The sequence below is a fragment of the Patagioenas fasciata genome, chromosome 3, assembly GCF_037038585.1.
Source record: "Patagioenas fasciata isolate bPatFas1 chromosome 3, bPatFas1.hap1, whole genome shotgun sequence".
In the NCBI taxonomy this organism is placed as follows: domain Eukaryota; kingdom Metazoa; phylum Chordata; class Aves; order Columbiformes; family Columbidae; genus Patagioenas; species Patagioenas fasciata.
In genome coordinates this window covers 122,355,839-122,379,053 of record NC_092522.1, presented here as the reverse complement: position 1 = coordinate 122,379,053, position 23,215 = coordinate 122,355,839, and the positions used below count along the sequence as shown (strand labels likewise).

At 46.4% G+C, this 23,215-nt stretch overlaps 1 protein-coding gene across 2 annotated transcripts; it reads left to right on the top strand.

Moving 5' to 3' along the window:
- Nucleotides 1-417: 417 nt before the first annotated feature.
- Nucleotides 418-16,146, top strand: LOC136100449 (L-threonine 3-dehydrogenase, mitochondrial). Of its 2 annotated transcripts, XR_010651188.2 has the most exons (11): nucleotides 418-512; nucleotides 3,965-4,077; nucleotides 8,057-8,258; nucleotides 8,898-8,940; nucleotides 9,900-9,970; nucleotides 10,679-10,828; nucleotides 10,917-11,089; nucleotides 11,882-11,972; nucleotides 12,729-12,998; nucleotides 13,238-14,613; nucleotides 14,892-16,146. XR_010651188.2 is itself a non-coding variant. In XM_065835557.2 (10 exons), exons 3-10 carry the CDS (start codon nucleotides 8,075-8,077, stop codon nucleotides 13,375-13,377), a joined length of 1,122 nt encoding a protein of 373 aa, XP_065691629.1. In that variant the 5' UTR covers nucleotides 418-512; nucleotides 3,965-4,077; nucleotides 8,057-8,074; the 3' UTR covers nucleotides 13,378-16,146. The 2 variants fall into 2 exon arrangements, 1 of the variants encoding a protein (XP_065691629.1); XM_065835557.2 differs by having other exon boundaries at nucleotides 13,238-16,146.
- The last annotated feature ends 7,069 nt before the right edge of the window (nucleotides 16,147-23,215 follow it).

The window sequence follows — 23,215 nt, the reverse complement described above, 5'->3', positions numbered from 1 at the left end:
CTTTCTGTGCTTAAAAGCAGCTGATAAGAAAGATGAGGACAGACTTTTGAGCAGGGCCTGTTGTGATAGGACAAGGGGTGATGGTTTTAAACTAAAGGAGGGAGATTCAGGTCAGACATGGGAAGAAAGTTTTTATGAGGGTGGTGAGAGCCTGTCCCAGGTTGGGCAGAGAGGTGGTGGATGAACCATCCCTGGAGACATCCCAGGCCAGGCTGGACGGGGCTCTGAGCAACCTGAGCTGGTGAAGGTCCCTTCAACCCAAACCGTTCTGTGATCCTATGACTGGGTCCAGCCGACCCGCCTCTAGGGGTATGACGTCACATCTGCGTGGCGTCGCTCTGGCGTCACATCACTCCCCTCTTCCCCTCTCCTATCCCCTCCCCGGCAGCCGGTGACGTCATCCCGCAGCCCCGCCTCCCCCCCCACTCACCCCTCACTCTCCGGGCACCCGCAGCCGGTGGGAGCGGAGCCGAGCGGAGCGGTCGGAGCCGGGAGCTCGGCGGGGTCCGCGGGTGAGCGCGGGGCCGGGCGGTGGGGCCGCGGGGCCGGCTGGGGTGTGTGGGGCCCAATAAATGGAGTGCGGGCTCCGCAGCCCGGGACCGAATGAATGGGGTGCGGGAGGGGGGCGGGCGCCGCTTCCCGCGCTGTCTCATCATCCCCGGGGAGCCCGGGCCTTGGCCGGGGGGAGCCGGGGAGCCCCCGCCGCCCCTGAGGAGCAGCCGCGTGAGGAGAAGCTCACATAGAATCAGAGAGTCGTTAGGTAGTTTGAGTGGGAATAGACCTTCCCAGCTCCCCCAGTGCCACCCCTGCCATGAGCAGGGACATCTTCACCAGCTCAGGTTGCTCAGAGCCCCGTCCAGCCTGGCCTGGGATGTCTCCAGGGATGGTTCATCCACCACCTCTCTGCCCAACCTGGGACAGGCTCTCACCACCCTCAGTATCAAAAATTTCTTCCTCATGTCTGGCCTGAATCTCCCTCCTTTAGTTTAAAACCATCACCCCTTGTCCTGTCACAACAGGCCCTGACAAAAAGTCCGTCCCCAGCTGTGGGGCTGTAGCACTTTGATCTTCAAACCTCCTGCCTGCCCTTGGACCCTCTTCTCAGCGGAGAGATGATGTGGGGTTACATGTTTTCTTTATACACGTAACTTGCACCAACCTCTTTACTTCGCCTGTGTAAGCCCAGTGTGAAGTAAATCTGACTTACCAAGAGCCTCATGCTGTTCAGTAGCCGGTATAATCTCTTTTTTGTTTTGTATTTCTGGTGGCTGAGGTCAGATGTCTGGTCAGTCCTTTGGTGTTTGAGGCTGACGTCGTTTCTTGGCGGGCTTTGAGAGGAGTACAGCAGCGTCCCATGGTCATGCATCACCTCTGGAAAACCAGCCGTGGAGGTTGTAGTGTGTGTCAAGGTTATTTTAACTGAGGTTAACCAACAGCTGCCTGACAGAGAGAACAGAGAACAACCCAGCCACTCTCTGCCCTGCCCTGGTACATAAGTCACAGAAGAGTTTGGGTTGGAAGGAACCACAAAGCTCCTCCAGTGCCACCCCTGCCATGAGCAGGGACATCTTCACCAGCTCAGGTTGCTCAGAGCCCCGTCCAGCCTGGCCTGGGATGTCTCCAGGGATGGGGCATCCACCACCTCTCTGCCCAACCTGGGACAGGCTCTCACCACCCTCATTTTAAACAATTTCTTCCTCACGTCTGGCCTAAATCTCCACTCCTTTAGTTCAAAACTCCTTGTCCTATCACAACAGGCCCTGTTAAAAAGTTCATCCCCATCTTTCTTATCAGCCCCTTTTAGGTCCAGAAGGGCTGCACTAAGGTCTCCCCGGAGCTTCTCTTCTCCAGCTGAACACTCCAACTGTCTCAGCCTGTCCTCCCAGCAGAGCTGTTCCAGCCTCACATCATTTCTGGGTCTCCTCTGGCCCCTCTCCAGCAGCTCCATGTGTGTCCTGTGCTGAGGACCCAGAGCTGGACCAGCACTGCAGGGGGGTCTCACCAGAGCAGAGCAGAGGGGCAGAATCACCAACCTCAACCTGCTGCCCATGGTTCTTTGGATGCAACCCAGGATACAATTGGCTTTCTGGGCTGCAAGTGCACATTGTTCGATCAAGTTGAGCTTCTCATCAACCAACACCTCCAAGTCCTTCTCTTCAGGGCTGCTCTCGATCCATTCTCTGCCCAACCTGTATTTGTACTTGGGATTGCCTCACCCAGGTGCAGGACCTTGCACTTTTCCTTGTTGAACTTCATGATGTTCACACGGGCCCACCTCTTAAGCCTGTCAAAGTCCCTTTGGACGGCATCTCATCCCACCATGGGACACAGGGAGGGATGCAGGGTTCCCTTACCCTGGTTTGAAGCTCTCTGAACCAGAAGAAATGCCAACAGGGGACATGTGATGGCTTTGGTTTTTCCAGCTGTCCCGGCTGCATTAAGTGTTGGTTGAGCTGGGACTATCCCTTAACTATTGCAGCATGAGTGCCCCCAAATGTAGTGATGTGATGGACTTCCCAGCTGGCAACACATAGAGTCACGGAATATCCTGAGTTGGAAGGAACCCACAAGGATCATTGAGTCCAATTCCTGTCCCTGCACAGGACACCCCACAGTTCACCTCGTGCGTCTGAGGACGTTGTCCAGTCTCTTCTTGAACACTGCCAGGTTGGGGCTGTGACACCTTCCTGGGGAGCCTGTTCCAGTGCTCCAGCACCCTCTGGGTGAAGAACCTTTTCCTCATGTCCAACTGACCCTTCCCTAGCACATCTTCTGCCATTCCCTCGGGTTCTGCCATTGGTCACTAGAGAGCTCAGCCCTGTCCCTCCTCCTCCACTTGTGATGAAGCTGCAGCCACCATGAGCTCTCTCCTCGGTCTCCTCCAGGATGAACAAACCCAGTGACTTCAGCTGCTCCTCACACGTCTTTGCCTCCAAACCCTTCACCAACTTCATAGCCCTGGTGCCCGCTTTGGCACTGGGGAGTAAGGCTTTCCTGTGGGACAGGCAAGGTGGCATGTGCTTCATCTCCTGGATGCCCAAGATGAGCAGCATCTTTCCACTTGAGCTCTTCTTGATGCAGTTGGAAAAAGAAGAGGAGCTTTCCAAGGCGTAAACCCTTCCTCAGGTCTGAAGCAGAAACTGTTTTGGAGAACGATAATTTGGAGTTCAGCGGTGTGGACCTTGTACCCGAGGATGTTTTGAAAATACAAGTGGTTGGGAATCTGCGAGATCATGAGCCCTAGAAAGTATCTTAACTTTCTTTGAAAGAAGCAAGTTTTGGATTGCTTTGGTCAGCTCTGTTGGAACATCCCGTGGCCTCTCAGCAGCTGTGCAGCCCCCAGAAATACTGTAGGAGCTTTGCGGTTTGGTTCTGATCTGTCTCTCCTCCCTCTTTCCTGTTTGATTTAAAGCTCATTGTTGTGGGATTTTCCAGACCAAACCCATGAGTTTCTTACCTTTCTTATCACCATAATGTTCTATTAATAGCTAATACATACGAAACTACTGGCTTCTATAAACATGTTTTTGTCTTTTATAGGAACAACAAGTGCTTGCTGCTTATATAAATATTTGGACATCTTGCACAGGAGCAGCAGATAGCAGTGAACTTGCTAAATGTCATTTTACCAACCCGTTTCTTTTTTCCCCTCTTTTCCCTCTCTCTGTGCTTTAATCTTCTTACAAAACTCACAAATTTCCTGCTATCCGAGGGAGATTATTGCTTTACGTTTGAACATGTGTTTGCTTTGTACTAATCCCTTGCAGGGCTACTAATTAGTTTAAAACCCATCCCTCAGAGATGACCCCGAGTTGTGATGTGTTGGTTAAAGCAGCTGCCTGCACAGCTTCAGGGTCCTCCACCAGTCACGAAGCTGAGGACATTTCGAAATCAAGCAAATGCGAAGAAAGTGATACCCCTGGTTGTTGCTGCTCTCACGCTTTTCTCTCTCTCTCTCTTTAAGGTGTGGGACAACTCCTACATTCTGTCAGGTTTTTGATTGGCTTTCAAAAGAGGCTGTGTCCTATAAATTGCCGTCTCCGCTCTGCTTCTGCTCTGTCACCAGCTGAGGGACAGGTGAGTACAGCAGAGGCAAAATTCCTGCCTGCGTTACTTAATCCTCGGAATTAGTGTTGGTTGTTAGTTTAAATTACTGGGGCGGAGGAAGCGATTTCCACATTTCAGGGTAAAGTTTCCTCATTTTACTTAATCTAGAAAACAAAAGAGTCGGTTTCCAGTATTGGTTTGGGTCAGTGAGTAAAACCAGTGATTGAGAAATGTTCAGGTTGTTACCCACCCTATTTTGGGGGTGGTGTTAAAAAATTTTAAAAATACATATTTTTTTTATCATAGAATTGCTTAGGTTGGCAAAGATGTTTAAGATCGTCAAGCCAAACCATTAACCTTTTCTTTCCATTTCCTAATAGTATGGAAGTATTACTCTTTGGGATAGTAAGAAAGAGAAATCTATCAAAAAAGCCTGTTTTTACATCAGTTAAATTGATAATTTTTTGTATTCTCAGCTGTTAATGATGCCTTGAAGTTATTTAGGATGGGGAAACTCTGATCTAGCAGAATGGGCTTTTCTGTCCAAGTTTTGCAAGTAATTCACTGTGTTGGGGCTCCCTTTATCTCATGGTTGGTTTGGGAAATGTTTTTAAGAAGTGCTATTAATTTCTATATATATTTGTGCACTTGCTGGCAAATTTTAGCATTTAATAGCTAGTTACACCATTTTTTCCCCCTTCATATTTGAATTAGAAATAAATGCCTGTCATAGATGGGATTTTTGCGTGGTCAGCCAGGGATGTTTCAGTGCCTGATATAAAATGTGTATATATTGTTCTTTTGGGTCAGCCTAGACTTGCAAGTAAATTCTCAGCTGAAGCCTGTGTGGTTTTGCTCCAGGTGCGTTTGGAGAAAAAAACAGGTGGGAAACCAATCTGATCCTAATGTGACATTTTTTGTAGCAACAAACTTTAGTTTGGACCTTGTTCATAGAGCTCAAAATGCCTTTTCAGGTACTTCAAGGGGAAATTTTCTGCAACAGAGATGGATGAGTCTCTCTTGGTGCTCTAAGAGCTTTTTGTCGTCCCATTATAAAATGAGAAGGGATTATTGTGGCTCTTTAAAGGGCTAATGCTGCCAGTCCTCTTAGGTTTGTTTCCTAGGGAGAAACATGTTTTATGGGGTCGAATTATCTGGACATGTCTCCCTACTGCCTTCCTTCTCCTCACCCATAACTACTTTTGTACCTCTTAGCTAATTTTGAGTAGGGTTGACAGGGACTGAGTTTCAAAACCAGCAAGAACGTGTTTGTTTTGTGAAACTGGGCTTGCAGGGGAGGGAAAAATCTTATCAGCGCCTTGGCTGAGCAGCAGAAAATGGTTGGAATGGGAAGGGACCTCTGGAGATCATCTGATCCACCTCCCCCTGCTCAAGCAGGGTGACCCAGAGCTGTTTGCTGAGCACTGTGTCCAGGTGGGTTTGAATATCTCCAAGGGTAGTGGAGACTCCACAACTTCTCCGAGTAACCTGTGCCAGCACTCAGGCATCCTCAGAGATAAAAAGTGTTTCCTGATGGGTTGGACTAGATGATCTCCAGAGGTCCATTCTGATCCCAACTCTTCTGTGATTCTCTGGGGTTCAGAGGAACCTCCCTTGTTTCCGTTTGTGCCCATGGCCTCTGGTCCTGGGCACCACTCAGAAGAACCATCTCTGCTCTCTTTGCACCTCCCCTACATTGATAAAATCCCTCCTGAGCTTCTGTTCTCCAGGCTGAACAGTCCCAGCTCCCTCAGCCTGCACTCATGGGATAGATGCTCCTGTCCCTTCATCATCAAGTCCCACCAGCAAACAAGGTGGATTGTACAAATCAATGCCAGAGAATCAAGCTAGGAAAAAGATGTATAAACTCTTAGATAGCAATTAGTTATCTCTGAGGTTAAATCCTCAAAAAATGGGGCTGCTTCTCTTTCAGTGCTCAGGGAGTTAGCTCATTTGCTCTAGTTTTATAGATGGAGTTAGATGTAGGTACTTAGGGTTGGTGTCTAACAAGTAATTGCAAGAAACTTGCGCAAAGCCTAGAGACAACAGAGCAATTTGTTCTGTGACAGGAGAGATGCAGGGTTAATAGACCAAACCTAATATCAGGGAGACTGATCCCCCTCATAAGTTTGTGGCCGTGAGGTGCAGCAGAGCCTTGGCTAATTCATCAGGAGACTAATTGACCAATGCACTAAATAAGTGAGCAAACAAGTCTAAGGGGGAAGAAAGATGCATCTTAGAATAAGTCACAGAATCCCAGAATGTCAGGGGTTGGAAGGGACCTGGAAAGCTCATCCAGTGCAATCCCCCCATGGAGCAGGAACACCCAGCTGAGGTTCCACAGGAAGGTGTCCAGGCGGGTTTGAATGTCTGCAGAGAAGGAGACTCCACAACCTCCCTGGGCAGCCTGGGCCAGGCTCAGGCACCCTCACTGAGAAGAAGTCTCTTCTCAAATTTAAGTGGAAACTCTTGTGTTCCAGTTTGAACCCATTACCCCTTGTCCTATCACTGGTTGTCACCGAGAAGAGCCTGGCTCCATCCTCCTGACACTCACCCTTTATATATCTGTAAACATTCATGGGGTCACCCCTCAGTCTCCTCCAGCTCCAGAGCCCCAGCTCCCTCAGCCTTTCCTCACACGGGAGATGCTCCACTCCCTTCATCATCTTTGTTGCCCTGCACTGGACTCTCTCCAGCAGTTCCCTGTCCTTCTGGAACTGAGAGGCCACAACTGCACACAATATTCCAGGTGTGGTCTCACCATGGCAGAGTAGAGGGGCAGGAGACCCTCTCTGACCTACTGACCACCCCCCTTCTAATGATCAGTTTAAATACGCAAATGTGCTTTTTAATAATGCACTTTTTTGCGGGGAGAGTATCTTCTTTAGCCTGTGATGGGTAGTTTAGCAAGTCGTCTTTGTTTAAATAGCAGAATTCCATAAAGTATCAGAAAATTCTCAGCCTTGTGTGTTGCCGTAAGTGAAAGGAGCACCCACATTAACTACTTGTTTGCTTTTCTGTGCATACTAGAATTGATAGAGCTGGAATTCATCTGCAGCAATTAACTGCCGTAATTTCTTCTTGTGACCGTCCTTCACGCTCTCTTTTTTTTATAACATATGCACCAAGAACCCATATGAGAAAGGAATTGGCAGGGTAATCTCAAGCAAGCTAGTTTTAAATATGTTTTCATCTGGGGTCTTACTTGTTCTGTCACTTTGGGAAAGAGAGTTAAAAGTTGTCTGAAGAAGAATTTAAGTGACTTCACCTTGGGAATTATCTTTGAAAGAAGTAAACTGGAACCTCAGAAAGACCAATTGTGGATGCACATCGGATTTATTCAGGGTACATTTCCTTCCCCAGCATGGAAGATTTGGAGAGAAAAATACAACAAAAACTTGAGTGAAGCTCAGTGTAATTTAGGGATATTTTTTGCAGTGTGTTACTATGAGCAAATCCTGTCTTTTTTCTTTTGGTGAAGTAATTAGGATGCTTTCATGAGTCAATACTGCTTCTCCTTTGTTCGCTTCTCAGCCACTGTCCATCGTGTGTATTAAGTTTGAGTAAAGCAGTGCTCTTTAAAGAGATTTACTGCTGCCTCTGGCTTGGCATCTTGCTGATGCAATATAAAACGGGTGGGTTTATTTCTGACAGTCTGCAAAACTTTAAACTCAAAAGTACCTGCAGTGAAGCTGTGTAATTGTAGCAGCTCACCTTGTCGAATTGTGCATTTGTTGTCTTTTGTGCTTGAAATGACTTAAAGCTTAAACTTGACCTATATTCTTACTGTTTATTATATTGGGTGCTGGGCTGTGGATGTTTTCTTGAGCTCGCTCTGGTGGATACATTCATGTTACTTCACAGCCTGCTTCTAGTAGCTGTGGCTCCTGATTGACCTTGGATTGCATCACGCTTCTCCTAAACCCTTCAGAGTTTTCTCAGGGAGCATCTAAAACATTTAAGATGGTTAAGTCATTTGTGACTAATCTCTTCCTCTCTTTTCGCACAGTGTGTTTGAAGGAGGAAGATGCCAATTGTCCGAAACGTGAGCAGAGCTGTCGGTCGGCTGCTCCAGAGCTCCGGTTGTGGATGTGGGATTCCTGTCGTGCCTGTTCGGTGCATCGGAGTCTCTCCTCGCCAAGTGACCTCCGATGCGAGCTTTCACTCCGTTTCTTTCTCCGAGTCTGATCACCCTCGAGTGCTAATTACAGGTCAGCATTCTGGTCGCAACAGTTTTCCTGCCCCAGCTTCTCAGTCAAATCCCCCACTCCTCCCTCCCTTGTGAGCAGAATGCTGGAAGCAAAAATACTCAAAATATTCTTTAATTGTGATGGTCTTTCCCTTATGGTAATGGGATCACAGACCCACATGGGGGTGAGTGTCAGGAGGATGGAGCCAGGCTCTTCTCGGTGACAACCAATGATAGGACAAGGGGCATTGGGTACAAACTGGAACACAGGAGGTTCCACTTGAATACGAGAAGAAACTTGTTCCCGGTGAGGGTGTCAGAGCCTGGCCCAGGCTGCCCAGGGAGGTTGTGGAGTCTCCTTCTCTGCAGACATTCAAACCCGCCTGGACACCTTCCTGTGGAACCTCAGCTGGGTGTTCCTGCTCCATGGGGGGATTGCACTGGATGAGCTTTCCAGGTCCCTTCCAACCCCTGACATTCTGGGATTCTGTGATTCCGTAATATTTCATTCCAGAAATCACAGGGTTTTCATTGAAAATATAAAAACTTTTTGACTCGCTGAAAGAAATACTCATTTCTGATATAATACATATAATAATGGAAATCTGTGTCTTGATATCACTTTTCCTCTGATTTTTGGCTCTTGTGTGTTGCCTTTTAGGTGGTCTTGGCCAGCTTGGAGTGGGACTTGCTAAACTTCTGCGGTATGTCATGATTCTTTGATTCACTATTAGTGAGGTGTTCGAGCTTTAACCATAACTTTGAGAAGCAATAATTTTCAGAAAGTTATTTTTAAAAGAATCCTAGTAACAATTGCAGTTTATTGGCGTTTTTTTACCTCTTAGTTTTGTAAAATACTTTAAGTTTTCAGCCTTTTTATTTTTAACTCCTGTGCTTTGTTTGGGTTTGCTGATGTACGTTTTGTGTGTACATTGGTCACGATTCCTAAAATAACCCAATTCTTGCTGCTGAGTTCAGTTTGCTTGTAGTTAAAAGGAAGTTTTGAGACTCTGAATCCTCAGAGGGTGATCAGTTTTCCTTTTGCTTTTTTGGTCTAGCCAGATAAAGCTGAATTTGAACACTCAATAGAGAGACAAAGGCTGTAACTTTATGCAGGTTCTACAGAAAAGAACAAAACTACGAATATCATATTGAAAAAATACTTAGTCGTTTACTAATTACTCCACTGTTGGGCTTTGCAACTTCAGACTTTTATCTCTCTGATCATTTCAGTTAAATAACTTCAGGAGTAAGGTACCTTATTTAGTAAAGCACAAACAAAAAGAAGCATTAGGATACAAGGAACTGGTTAAAGAGGAACTGCTGCAGCAAAAGGAGTAAATCAGAACTACATTTCCTCTGGCTCTTTCTGTTCTCCTGCCTCACATACACAGTTACCTTATTTTTTCATGGTATCTTTTCAAGAAATGTAAAATGCTCTGAGAGCTCTCCCTGGTCCACATCATCCATATCCACACCTAATTTCTAAGATGCTATATTGACATATTTTAGGGTGGTTTATTTTTGTCTGCAATAGCTGATTTCATTGCGTAAATTCTTTTTCTTCTGATATTGCCCCTGCAAAACAAAACAGCAGCATAGCAACTTATGAATGATGTTGGAGACTGTGGACTCATTGTACCGTGTGGGTATTTTTACACAGGAAACGCTTTGGAAGGAACAACGTGATCTTGTCTGACATTAGAAAGCCTGCGGATAATGTTTTTTATAGTGGTAAGTGATGCTGATAGGCTAATTACCGAAGTCGAAATGATGCGTGCATTAAACTGAATGAGTTGCTATTGGAAACTCCTGGATAATGCCTTCCCGCTTTGAAATCTCGCCAAGACATTGATTTCTCCTGTCAGTTATTTTTCCAAATATTGTTTTTTGCATTTTTTGCCGTCTCTTTGCCACCTTGTTAACCACAATAAATACCTGAGTCAAGTTGAGCTTGGCTGTTGTGCTCCTGCTGTAAAAAGTGATGCTTTTATTGTTTTGGAGGGAACAAGCTGGAATTTAAATTTGTGCACTGTTTTTCCATTCTCTGACAATTTTCATGCTGAAGATGGATGTAGCTTAGGTTATTTCTGGATTCTTTTTGTTTCATTAGAAACTTGAATAATTTTTTCTTCATCATTACTGTTCAATGATGTATTTAGATATTTGAACAGTGTACAGTAGATGTTCCCTGTTTTCATGCCATTGATCAAACAGGAATTCTTGCATCAGTCTTTTGTTGAGGTAAAGGCAGCAGTTTCCCTTCACTTTTCCTGATTATTTACTAATTTATTGACAAATACTGTTCGATGCACATCTGCTGTGCAGTCAAATCCTGAACAGAGGTAGAGTCAAGAAGCAGCAACTTGAATTTCGCCTAGAATTTTTCTATACATCCATTCTTTTTAGCATTCAGTTTCCTCTTGCTTCCATTTCTTCCAGGTCCTTTTATCTACACGGATATCTTGGATTACAAGAATTTACGTGAGATAGTGGTGAATAATCGGATAACTTGGCTCTTCCACTATAGTGCGTTGCTCAGTGCTGTTGGAGAAGCAAACGTCCCTTTGGCCCGAGCTGTAAATATTACCGGTATGTGACAAGGGTTTCAAATTCATGGCTCCTGCAGAGGCTTGAGAAAATGCAGTGTATTTATTATAAATGCCGTTGTTTGTTCCAGGTTTACACAATGTTCTGGATATTGCAGCTGAGCATAATTTGAGACTCTTTGTTCCAAGCACTATTGGAGCCTTTGGACCCACATCTCCTCGAGATCCAACTCCTGATCTCTGCATTCAGAGACCAAGGACAATCTATGGAGTCTCCAAGGTTCACGCTGAGCTCATGGGAGAAGTGAGAATCCTTTTACTTTTATTTATTTCATGAAAGTTCTGGGAGAACTTCATTGCTTTTGGAAGATTCCTCACTGCGGTGGTTTTCCCCCATTCTTTCCTTCCTTCAGGCTTTAATACTCAGCAGTAATCTGAGGCAGCTCTTAAGGACAGATAATCTTTTGAATTTTGTTGGAAAAAGTACAAAAATTGGAAGCTGGCAAACATCTGACTTTCAACATCGTTTCTTTCCCTGGTTCTTTTGACTTTGGCTTCTCTGCCTTATCTACCAATATGATTTTGCATCAATGGCAGTGCACAAAGCCTTGCTAAAGCATGCTAGAGAATGACAGTTTTGCCCCAAAAATTAAAAAGCACTCTGAAGTCAAAGCCATGGGAATCTGTATGTGCACAACCTCTCAGCTTTGTAGTTTTTTAGAAACATGACATTGTTAAAGTGGATATTGTCACATATTGTTTCCTTGCACTTTTAATTTCTGAAGGCCAGTGGCAGGTCTGAAGACTCTGTTAACCTGGGATGTCTTCACCAACTCAGGAACTTTCAGTTTCTGAACTGAGCTAGATCTGGATGCTATGTTAGAAGCCAAATCTATATCAAGAATCGATATCTGCTGTTGTGGATGAAAATTAGAAAAGGGCAAGCAGAGAGCGCAGCTACTCAGCAAGTAATGGAGTTCAGTAGTAGTTCTTTCATCTCCATTGGTTCATCTCGTGGCAGATTTTTCCTGTGAAACCAATGAATTGTGTGGCCATGTCTTGATGTGTGAAACTGTGCTTCTCTCCTGTCTCACAGTACTACCATTACCGGTACGGCCTGGACTTTCGCTGCCTGAGATATCCAGGAATTATATCCGCAGACTCGCAGCCCGGTGGGGGAACAACTGGTAAGCGACTGCTGCATATTTCACAGCATTGCAGGCAAGAACATAAGCCAACACAATCATTGGAGAAATTTAATCTGTGGCAATATAGAGCATCAATGTGGAGATGCTATTTCAACAGTGTTACAACAACACTTTTGTCCACTCCAGCCTAGGGCATAACTTTGTAGCCTTTACGTTTCAACAGTATCTGAGAGATTTTGGATTCATTACGCCCATTGAGTTGACCTCTGAGTATCCTCTGATGCCTTTAAAATTTCTTTCCCTGGGTGCTTAAGCTTTGATATCTTTAGGATGAGAGGAAATGGCCCCAAGTTGCACCAGGGAGGTGTAATTTGGGTATTCGGAACAGTTTATTCAGAGAAAGGGCTGTGGGGCATTGGAACAGGCTGCCCAGGGCAGGGGTGGAGTCACCATCCCTGGAGGGGCTTAAAAGACATGGAAATGAGGTTCTTAGGGACATGGTTTAGTGACAGTGTTGGCTTAACGGGTGGACTTGATCTTGAGGATCTCTTCCAACCAAAATGATTCTGTGATTCCACAATCATTTCCTTTAAAAATGTTTTGAAGCCTGATGTCTTGCTGCAGCGTGCAAACGCTAGAATGTTCGGAATTACTTTTACCATGTAAATCATACACAGTTCTGCTGCCAGACTTCAGGCTGGAGACTTTGGAGATGGTTTGAGGATTGTTGACTGCCATGAAGCGAACAACATGCTGAGGCAGACAAGCACACGCGTCCATTGTACTTTTCTACAGATTACGCCGTCCAAATTTTCCACGATGCCATAAAAACCGGCAAATTTCAGTGCAACCTGAAGCCAGACACTCGTCTCCCGATGATGTATATTGACGACTGTCTGAAGGCCACTCTGGAGGTCATGGAGGCACCCTCAGAGACGCTGAGCATGAGGACGTACAACATCAGTGCCATGAGCTTCACCCCTGAAGAGCTGGCCCAAGAGGTGCAGAAACACGTTCCTGAGCTGCAGGTGACCTACAAGGTGGATGATGTCAGGCAGGCCATAGGTTAGTACCAGCTTCAGCAGTGGGTGAGGAAAAGCATTACATTGCTGTACATTAAGGGAAATACAAGGTTTCTTTTCCTTTTAGCCACTTGCAAATCGCTCCTGTGCGCTTCAGATCTTACATTTTGCAACTCAGCTTGAGTATGAAATAGTTTAAATAACTGGCGATAATACATTTTAAATTTAAAGGGATTTTATTTAAACCTCATGCTCCATGTTTCTTCTCTCTTTCCACCGCAGCTGACAGCTGGCCGATGAACTTTGACGACAGGAACGCCCGCAGGGATTGGGGTTGGAAGCACGATTACGATCTCCCGGAGTTGGTGACAACAATGTTTAACTTCCTCGGGTCTGACTCCAGGATTGCTCAAGCTAACTGAAATACTTTCTAAGATGTTTACAGATTTCTGCTGAGGACCAGGAAGAAATGACTAAATTAGTTTGTAATTTTCTGAGACTTAGAGCATGTCAATTAGTATTTTGTTTTATAAGTAGCAATAGAGTTGGGCAGAAATATACTGTAGCTGGAATGTACTATTAGATAAACATCACTTGGTTCTGTCTCCAAGCAGAGCACTGATGGCAAACACAGAATTATTGAATTTTCACGCTTAAGCAGATAGAAAAAAAGAGAAAAAAAAAGCACTTATTCCTGGCTGATGACTGTCTGGTCATTTCTGCTGCCGGTTCCTCAGCAAACATCATGGGGCAATATTGTCAAACCTGATGTTTTGGGCATATCCCACGAAGTTACCAATAGGTTTTTTATTTTCCTGGTGGATCATAGTAAGATATGATCCTTTCTACTCTTTGCTTACAAAAGAGAGATCAGGAGAGTTTCTTCATGTTTCCAAAATGTTGTTGCAATTCTAGTTTAAAGTAAAACTTTGCTTGATAGTTCATATTTTTATATATACATGTGTGTATATATGTAGTGCTGTACAAACATACACTTTTTTGTATACATAGGGCATGCAGAGCAGCATTATTCATATCATGCTTATAAATGTGAAGGGGAACAGGACCTGGATGCTCATTATGCTTTAAAAACACAGGGTTTACAAATTAAGCTTTGTCCTGTTCTTTGGAAGCGCTGCTGCCTTCAGTTTAACCTCAGCGGTAGGTCTGGAATCCAAAGAACTGTTACATGTATGTGAATCTGGGACATATTTCAAGAAGACAATGCCCAGGTGTGCCTCTGTTGTTAATTAGCACTACTTTTGGTTATGCTAATTATTTGCCGTGCTGACACGATGCCATAATGCCGGGAGCAAGTTTTAAAGGTGGGCTGATGATGGAGCCTTAAAGTAAAGTCAGCCTTTAAAATGTGTTTGTGCTCGCTACATTTTCCGTGTGCACTCTAAGTGTATTTGTAGCTGCTATTTATGTGTAACCATCATACGCTTTTATTCTTTAGAGAGGAATCCAGAAGCTGAAACTGCCTTCTAGCTACAGTTAAGGGCTGTTCTGCTCGTTGAGTTTCACGCACAGGAGATTCTGGGATTAACAAGGGAGTCTGAGTAGATGCATGCGAGGAAGAGAATGTCTGTTCAAAAGCTGCTTAAGAGACTGTGAGAAGTGACAAACTGGAGAGAGAGACAGGAAAGCCATTTTAGGTAAAATATCAGTTTACATGGGTATGAATCTGAGCCAAGGGTTGCTCTAGCAATAACAGGCCTTGAGCAACAGCATCTGGGAACTTTGATTTTATGCTTTTTTCAAAGAAAAAAATACCTTTCCTTTTTAAAATGACTGGAAATTCCCTATATGAATCCCTCCATCTCTTTTTTTCTTTTTGTCTTGTATACTCCAAACCGTGTGTAGCTAAACATGTTCAAGTCTTTTTCTTACCTACAACGCGTTTTCTATATTTTCTGTGATGATGCTTTGGCAGGTGCGAGTCTGTGCCGCTCTCCGTAACCCCGCGGGGTTTCCTCAGCGAGGCGATAACTCACATCCCCAGATTTCTGTCTTGTCGTGAAGGAGTCTACGTGCCGCAGGGAATACGTTTTCTCATGCAAGTAGCCTTCAAATGAAGATTCTGTGGTGAAACTCAGTTATTTTAAACGTTTGTTAAACTTGCATCTCTTGGTTTTGTACTCATTGTTGGCGCAGTACGCGTTTCCCAGGTATTTAAACTCAGAAACCTCTAAGGCTGTGGCCTGTTGTTGAAACCTTTTAAAAAATATTGTTTACATTTCTGAAAAGACGAGTTTTTAAATGTTGGCTGCTGTTGTAACTATCACATTGTTCAAGGGTAAGATTTGGCCCAATGGGCCAGCAAAGTGGGCCCTCCAAGTTAAAACCGGCTCAGGTTTTGTCCTCTGCCCTGCCAAACCAGGATTATCTCCTGGTGAACCATTAACTCTATGACGATGAGACTTTAATACGAGCTGAAGCGTCTTGTCCATTCCCATCTCTACTAAACCAGACCCTGGGGACTCCTTATTGCCTCCATTCCATGAGATGTGTAAAATAAAGCATTGTTGATGGGTCTCACTCCATTTCTTTGCTTCACTGAAAGTCATGGGGTCTGTTCTCTGTTCCCTGTTCAGTGAACACTCGGGAGTGAAGAGCAAAAATGTTCTTCTGAAACACACTGTGGTGTTTGTTGCACAAAAGCTCTGGATCAGGTGTTGTAGCGAAGGTGAAATTCAAACCAATGGCATTTAGAACACATTTTCTTGTCATCGTTGTGTTTTTTCTGCCAAAAGTTGCTGGCTCCATTTAGGAGCAGCCATTTAAGAAACTTATCTTTTACAAAATCTGAAATAAGCCATATTGCAATAGAGAGTCATTGGAGGGAATGATGTGGTGATAGGGAATGTGGTCAGAGATGTCTTCATGGTCTGAGTCCTGTTTGAAATTCTGGTGCATGTGTTTTTTTTTCCCCATATCTTCCCCATTAACTTCTGTTGTAACTATGTTACAGTATTTTCTGTGTTAAGCCCATTTGATGTGGTACAAAATGTATAACTCTTGCTACCAGTTGAAGTTGGACTTCTGGGCAGAGACTTTGAGCCTTGTAGCTGTTAAATTACCTATTCAGGAAAACAAACAAACAAAAAAAGATGTTAAGAATATTTTTTTTTTTCAAATATTGTAAGTTGTGGGTGTTGCCTACTTTAATAAAATCCCTTGTGGATATATCTTCTTTTGTCGTCCTTGCTTAGGGCAGGTGATGAAGAATGCTGGTTGGTGCTGAAGCCTTTTCTTCAGCCACAGGAGCGATCTACAATTTGAGACACAGAAAAAGCTACAGACACCCCCCGTTCCCCAGTCTGGGCGGCGACTCTTAGATATTTGTGTGTATATTTAACTATCTGCTGATTATTCCAGTTGTTCACAGGCGGATACAACATGGTTACCCCTTAATCTTCAGTGAGCTGCCGGGCAGGTGTGCGGGCCGTGCTTGCAGATGGCAGCGGTCCAAAAAGGTTGAGTTTCAACTATTTCTGTCATACCGAAAATCTCCACCCAAGCCTGGGATAGAAATGCCAATCCTGCTCGGGTCTGGGTCCTGTTGTGATGACTAATTCCTAAAATGTTAAACTTAATTCCTTGGTTGAAGCCCGTACAGCTGCTTTCCACTGTTGGCTGCTTAAGATACCAGAGGGAGGTGAAGAAGAGGAATCTTCTTCCCTCAGCACAACATTGCGAGGGCTGTGCACAAATAACCTCTGTGCTTTCGGAAAATCCCCACTTTTGCACCTCAGGACAGGGTCAGGCTCAAACAGACCATAATGTACACAGCCCAAAGGCTTCTGGTGAATGGAGTCAAATCCAGTGGGTGGCTGGTCACAGATGGTGTCCCCAGGGCCCAGATCTGTTCAATCTCTTTATCAATGATCTGGATGAGGGAGTTGAGGGTACCCTCAGTAAGTTTGCAGATGGCACCAAGTTGGGTGGGCGTGTTGATGTGCTGGAGGGTGGGAAGGCCATATAGAGGGATCTGGACCAGCTCGATCGATGGGCTGAGGCCAATTGTCTGAGGTTTAACAAGGCCAAGTACCAGGTCCAGCACTTGTGTCACAACAACCCCGTGAAAGCTACAGGCTTGGGGAAGAGCGGCTGGAAAGTGCCAGCGGAAAAGGACCGGGAGTGTTGGTGACAGCGGCTAAACATGAGCTGGTGTGTGCCCAGGTGGCCAAGAGGACACCAGCATCCTGGCTGGTACCAGCACTGGTGTGGCCAGCAGGCCCAGGGCAGTGACCGTCCCTGTGCTGGGACCTGGGGAGGAAAAACCTCAAATCCTGGCGTCAGTTTTGGGCCCCTCACGCCAAGAAAGGCCTTGGGGTGCTGGAGCAAGTTTGAAGAAGGACAATGAAGCTTGTGAAGGGTCTGGAGCACAAGTGTGATGGGAGCGGCTGAGGGACCTGGGGGGTTCAGCTGGAGAACAGGAGCTGAGGGGAGACCTTCTGATCTCTGAACTGCCTGAAAGGAGCTTGGAGCCAGGGGGGTCGGGCTCTGCTCCCCAGGAACAAGCGCCAGGAGCAGAGGAAACGGCCTCAAGTTGCACCAGAGGAGGTTGAGGTTGGATGTGGGGAACAATTTCTTCCCCAAAGGGCTGTGGGGCATTGGAACAGGCTGCCCAGGGCAGGGGTGGAGTCACCATCCCTGGAGGGGTTTGAAAGGTGTTTAGACATTGGGATGGCTGGGACAATACCAACCTCTTCACAGCTTCTGGAATGAACCCAGGTGTTTAAAAATGACCATAACTCCATACAGCTGCTAAGAGACTTGGCATATGCAGCTTACACTGGCAGAGATGGGATTCAAAAGACATTTATGCTTCAGCAGTGCCCTTGCGGACCTTAAATCACAGAATCAGAGAATCACAGAAGGTTAGGGATTGGAAGGGACCTCAAAAGATCATCCAGTCCAATCCCCCTGCCAGAGCAGGAGCACTTAGGTGAGGCATTGCTCAACCAGAAAATAAATTCTTTTTCTGCACCTTATACTGCAATTGGGAGCAATTTAGGACGTTTTCCTTCAAGCTGGCAGATTATGTGCAAATTTTTGAAGATTCAAGCCAAATGTTTGGTAAAACTGAGAGCGTGTTCAGTGCTGGAGTGGTTGTCCAGTGCAACCATCATCCATCTGACCCAGAGGTTGTTTCTGTGCATTTAATATCTTCCAGTAGATGTACTTTCTATGATCCCTGTGCAGTCTCCCTGAGGAGCAAATTGAAGCTCCTGAGAAGGTGGAGCGCACGTTAGCCCTCAGCTTTGAGGGGATTTCATCTTCTTGCTAAAAAATATAAACAGCTGAGTGTCACCTGCACACCGTGCTGCCTTCTCCCCCTCAGGTGGGTCCCCACAATAGAAATGATTTAAAGTGCAGGATGATATTTCTTCTGACATCATGTAGATGCTGTGAAGCAAAGTCCTACAAACCATTCAATATTTCTGTTCTGCTTCCCTGTCCATCTTGGCACCCTGTGGTCACAGCTCGTTTGTCTCTCATCCAACCAACAGAGGTGTGAGGTTCTCCAGCTGGTCTGAGGGCCCACCAAGACCTCTCTGGGAGCTGCTGCAGGCAGAGAAGGCTCCGGGGAGACCTTATTGTGGCCTTTCTGTACTTAAAAGGGGCCAATAAGAAAGATGGGGACAGACTATTCAGCAGGGCCTGTTGCGATAGGACAAGGGGTGATGGTTTTAAACTGAAAGAGGGGACATTCAAACTAAATGTGGGGAGGAAATTGTTTAAAATGAGGGTATTGAGAGCCTGGCCCAGGTTGGGCAGAGAGGTGGTGGCTGAACCATCCCTGGAGACATCCCAGGCCAGGCTGGACGGGGCTCTGAGCAACCTGAGCTGGTGAAGATGTCCCTGCTCGTGGCAGGGGTGGCGCTGGGGGAGCTTTGAAGGTCCCTTCACACCCAAATTATATTATGATTCTGCGATTCCTTGCCTGGGGAAAAGGGCTTGGACCGTGATCTCCCATGGTTTCCCTCCTGCAGTGAGGTCACAGCGCATTGCTGGATGGGTGGGATGACATTCAGACCAATCCTCAGCAAAGGAGGTTCTTGGCAGGTGATGTCCGAGCGCAGCTCCAAGGACATCAGCAAACCAATCATTTTTTGGTAGGGAAGGAGCGTTGCTGCAAGGACAATCTCTCCTCACCTGGTTGGTGTGATAGGTCCTTCATCTCCCCAGCCTTCCTGCGGTGCCCGTCATCAGCAGAACTGTTATCAAAGCAACGTGTCAGATTAAACAAAGCAAAGTCCAGGGTTTGGCCACTGACCATTCCATTCACTTCCCCTTCAACAGGAGCTGCCAGCTCTTTGCATCTGAAGCCCAAGATTCACGAGATTTGATGCATTTTCAAAAACCTGTGTGGAGCCTCGTTATTCTGCAATCCCTGCCCTTCTCTTAAAATTTTAAGGAAATAATAATATTCTGAAAATGAATATGAACAATTTGAACCCAAAACTCTGTATCTAATTAAAAAAGTGAAGGGATCTCATATTTTATTACTATTTTATTTATAATCACTTTTTATATTTTTATTATCTTGCTTAATTTAGTGGACTCACAGGTTTTCACTCTAAGGCCACAGCAATATTCATACATTCCTTTGGTAAACACAGGATTTACACTGTTATCCCTCTGATATGACCTGCTAACATTTCCTAAATTGTGATAAATGGCTAAAATGACATTTTCTGTATAGTGTCCTATAGGGAGCTCACCACAGTGCCTGAGTGCCTTCAGCTACACAGAAACACCACCCCAAGGGTGTTGTTTCATGGAATAAGTGTTGTTTGAGCTCCAGCACTAGGGAAACCTGGCTTGGTATGGATTTGCATCTTGCAGCTGATTAATGTTGGTGTCTAATGATCAAATAAAATATGATCCTTTTGCAAATAGATCCCCTCTCCCTCTGCCTCAGTCCAGGCCTCTCATGTGTCCCTCCATTCTCTTCCCTGTTGCACTTCCCTTTAGGGTATACAAAGGAGAAAAGGCCAATAAATGAGCAATTTCCCTTTCTTTGTGTTATTCCTTTTTTATGTCAGCTCTTCTGCTTCCACACCTACCTGTTTTTTCCCATGGTTATGTGTGGGTTAAGCAGGTTTGAAGTTGTCACAGGGCCTAATAGGTGTCACAGCTGATAGTGTTGAAGCTAAATGTGCTTTGGAAACTGGGAATAGCCCCAAATTCCTCCTGCAAACTCTGCTCCACTTGAAGGTGTTATGAAACCTGACATATATAACAACAATAAAATTCACAATCAGGCAACAGCCATCTCTACTAGTGCTAAGGGAATGAGGAGAAGGAGTTGATGAGGTGCAGATGCAAGCCCAGGACAGCTGATGATGGGGCTCTGAGCAACCTGAGCTGGTGAAGATGTTCCTGCTCATGGCAGGGGTGGCACTGGATGAGCTTTGGAGGTCCCTTCCAACACAAACCATTCTATGATTCTGTGCTCTTCTGATTTCCCTACCAGCCCACAAAGCAGCCTCCCTGGAGGAGCTGCTACTGCTGGTGTGTGCTGATGGGGACTGGAGGGGTCTGAATCCAGCATGGGGATAGAAAGTGGCCTCCAACAAAGTCTGAGCTCTTGCCAGGACCAACAGGACCCCAGTGCTCACTGGGGACTCAACGTGTCCCCCGTCCTTGCATCGCATGTCCAGACTTCCCTGTGGACATGAGCTCTGCACACCCAACAGATAAGATTCAGCCCTTGATTTGCACCATGGCACAACTTATTTCAGAACTTTGCCCATGAATATCTCCCCCTTCATGAACAGCAGAGGACTGGCAAAGCGTCATGATGACACCAGACAGAGGACTGGGTCATAGAATCATAGAATCATTTTGGTTGGAAAAGACCCTCAATATTGTCAAGTCCAACCATTAACCTTACACTGGCACTACCCCATGTCCCTGAGAACCTCATCTCTGTCTGTTCACCCCTCCAGGGATGGTGACTCCAGCACTGCCCTGGGCAGCCTGTTCCAATGCCCCACAGCCCTTTGGGGAAGAAATTGTTCCCCACATCCAACCTCAACCTCCCCTGGCGCAACTTGAGGCCGTTTCCTCTGCTCCTGGCACTTGTTCCTGGGGAGCAGAGCCCGACCCCCCTGGCTCCAAGCTCCTTTCAGGCAGTTCAGAGATCAGAAGGTCTCCCCTCAGCTCCTGTTCTCCAGCTGAACCCCCCAGGTCCCTCAGCCACTCCCATCACACTTGTGCTCCAGCCCCTATACAAGTTTCATTGTCCTTCTTCAAACTTGCTCCAGCACCTCAGTGTCCTTCTTATAGTGATGGATGGGGATCTTCTCAGAGATCTGCTCAGTTGCTTTATCTGCTGGGTGGTGAGCTCCCCAGAAAGCAGCAACACCTTTATTTCTTCCTGTGGCTGACCCTCAGCCATTCTGTCTTCTTGCCAGGTGGAATAACCACTCCATCCATTGCACAAGAGCAGCAGAGTCTCACTCGAGACACACTGTAGACACCAGAGCAAACGTCTGAGCTGCCGATGACCTGTGGCTGCCCAGGGGTATTTGCTCTGTTGGCTCCGTGTCCCGGGATCAGCGCCAGGAGCAGATTTTCCACCTCCTGCCTCCCCACCAGGCAACAGCAGTCCAAGATAACTCTGAACCTTTGGGAGAGAGAGGGGGATGTTTTCCACTCATCTCCAGGCACATATTCCTGCCAGTGACCTGCACAGGTCCACAGCCAGTGGGAGAGTGGGGCCAGCAAGATCTACATTGCATGGAAGCGTTTGTACCTTGATTCCTGGTGACACATGCTGGTTCCATCCAGACAGTGGGTCTGTGCAAGTGTCCAAGGCAGTTTGGAGGGGTTTTTACTCTCCGGAGGTTGCAACAGAGCTACAGCTACTGCGGTGAAGGGGGTTGAGATGGGGAAGGGCAGTTGCTCTGTGCACAGGAGGAAAAAGGCATCAGCAGGCTGGGAACCTAAGAAGGAGGGGGCTGCAACCCACCACCATTAGATCACCCTTGGTGGGCCCTTCTGGGGCTCAGACATGAACCTGGTGTGAATCCACCTGCCATCTCCTTTGATAGAAACATGATAGATAAAGTCTCCCCATTGCTTCTTCCTACAGGGTCTTCTACCATCTGTCCTGTGTCTCCGTGTGTCAACCATTCAATACTCAGTGGGCAACATGAAGTGGAGAAGGTGCAGAGGCCCCACATAGCCTGGACACCGGGGATTCCTGGAGGTGACCACAGCTGAAATGGGTGTGCAATGAGGAACCCACAGAGAAAGGCAAGTAAGTGGGAGGAGGAGGACATGAAATTTTGAGTTCCCATGAAAATGCTATCTAGAAAGAACATGAGGATTTGAGCTCTTCTCAGGGGCGTTCTGGGACTTGGGGGGACTGGTGGTATGGGGTGGCCAGAGCTCTCTGCCAGATGTCCTTCCCAAAAAGGAACCATACGCAGTGTCCCAGCTCCACCACACACACCAGCTGCAGCACTGGTTGTGCCTTCCATCCTCTGTCCCTTGCAGGGAGTGCAAAGAGGGGTCAAGACAGATAAAGCTTTTGTTAGGAAGTTTTTCCAAAATTTCTTCCCACTCCCAACACTCTCTACTGTAAAAGGAGCGAAAAAAACTGTTTATTACATTCTCGTTAACTTTCCTGCCTGTTGTGACAGGACAAGGGGTGATGGTTTTAAACTAAAGGAGGGAGATTCAGGCCAGACATGAGGAAGAGATTGTTTACAGTGAGGGTGGTGAGAGCCTGTCCCAGGTTGGGCAGAGAGGTGGTGGCTGAACCATCCCTGGAGACATCCCAGGCCAGGCTGGACGGGGCTCTGAGCAATCTGAGCTGGTGAAGATATCCCTGCTCACGGCAGGGGTGGCACTGGGGGAGCTTTGAAGGTCCCTTCCCACCCAAACTATTTCGTGATTCTATGATTTTATGATTCTACGTGGGCTTGTCTTGCCATCTACTGGTGGGAGCCCGACAGAGGAGCTGGAGCAGAGGACAGCCAGGAGAAGGAGGTTGGGAGGCTGAGCCTCACACTGAGTCCTTGTGCTGCTTCTGGCACCCCCATGGGGGACAAACCTGCTCAGGAGGGAACCAAGCACATCTTTGCAAATAAATTTCTTGTTTTCTAGCAGGCTTTCCTTGCTCTTGTGGTCTACTAATACCTGCTTGAACATCTTCATCCTCCTGACAGCATCACCCCTCACCTAAACCTCCCTCAGGGTGCCTCCTGGCTCGGTCCCCCAGGTTTGCCTTGGGGA

Excerpts from the sequence above, each read along its gene's own strand:
- LOC136100449 (XM_065835557.2), top strand. The coding sequence starts at position 8,075 with ATGCCAATTGTCCGAAACGTGAGCAGAGCTGTCGGTCGGCTGCTCCAG. Across the intron at positions 8,259-8,897 it reads CCCTCGAGTGCTAATTACAG|GTGGTCTTGGCCAGCTTGGA; the intron begins GTCAGCATTCTG and ends GTTGCCTTTTAG. Across the intron at positions 12,999-13,237 it reads TGATGTCAGGCAGGCCATAG|CTGACAGCTGGCCGATGAAC; the intron begins GTTAGTACCAGC and ends TTTCCACCGCAG.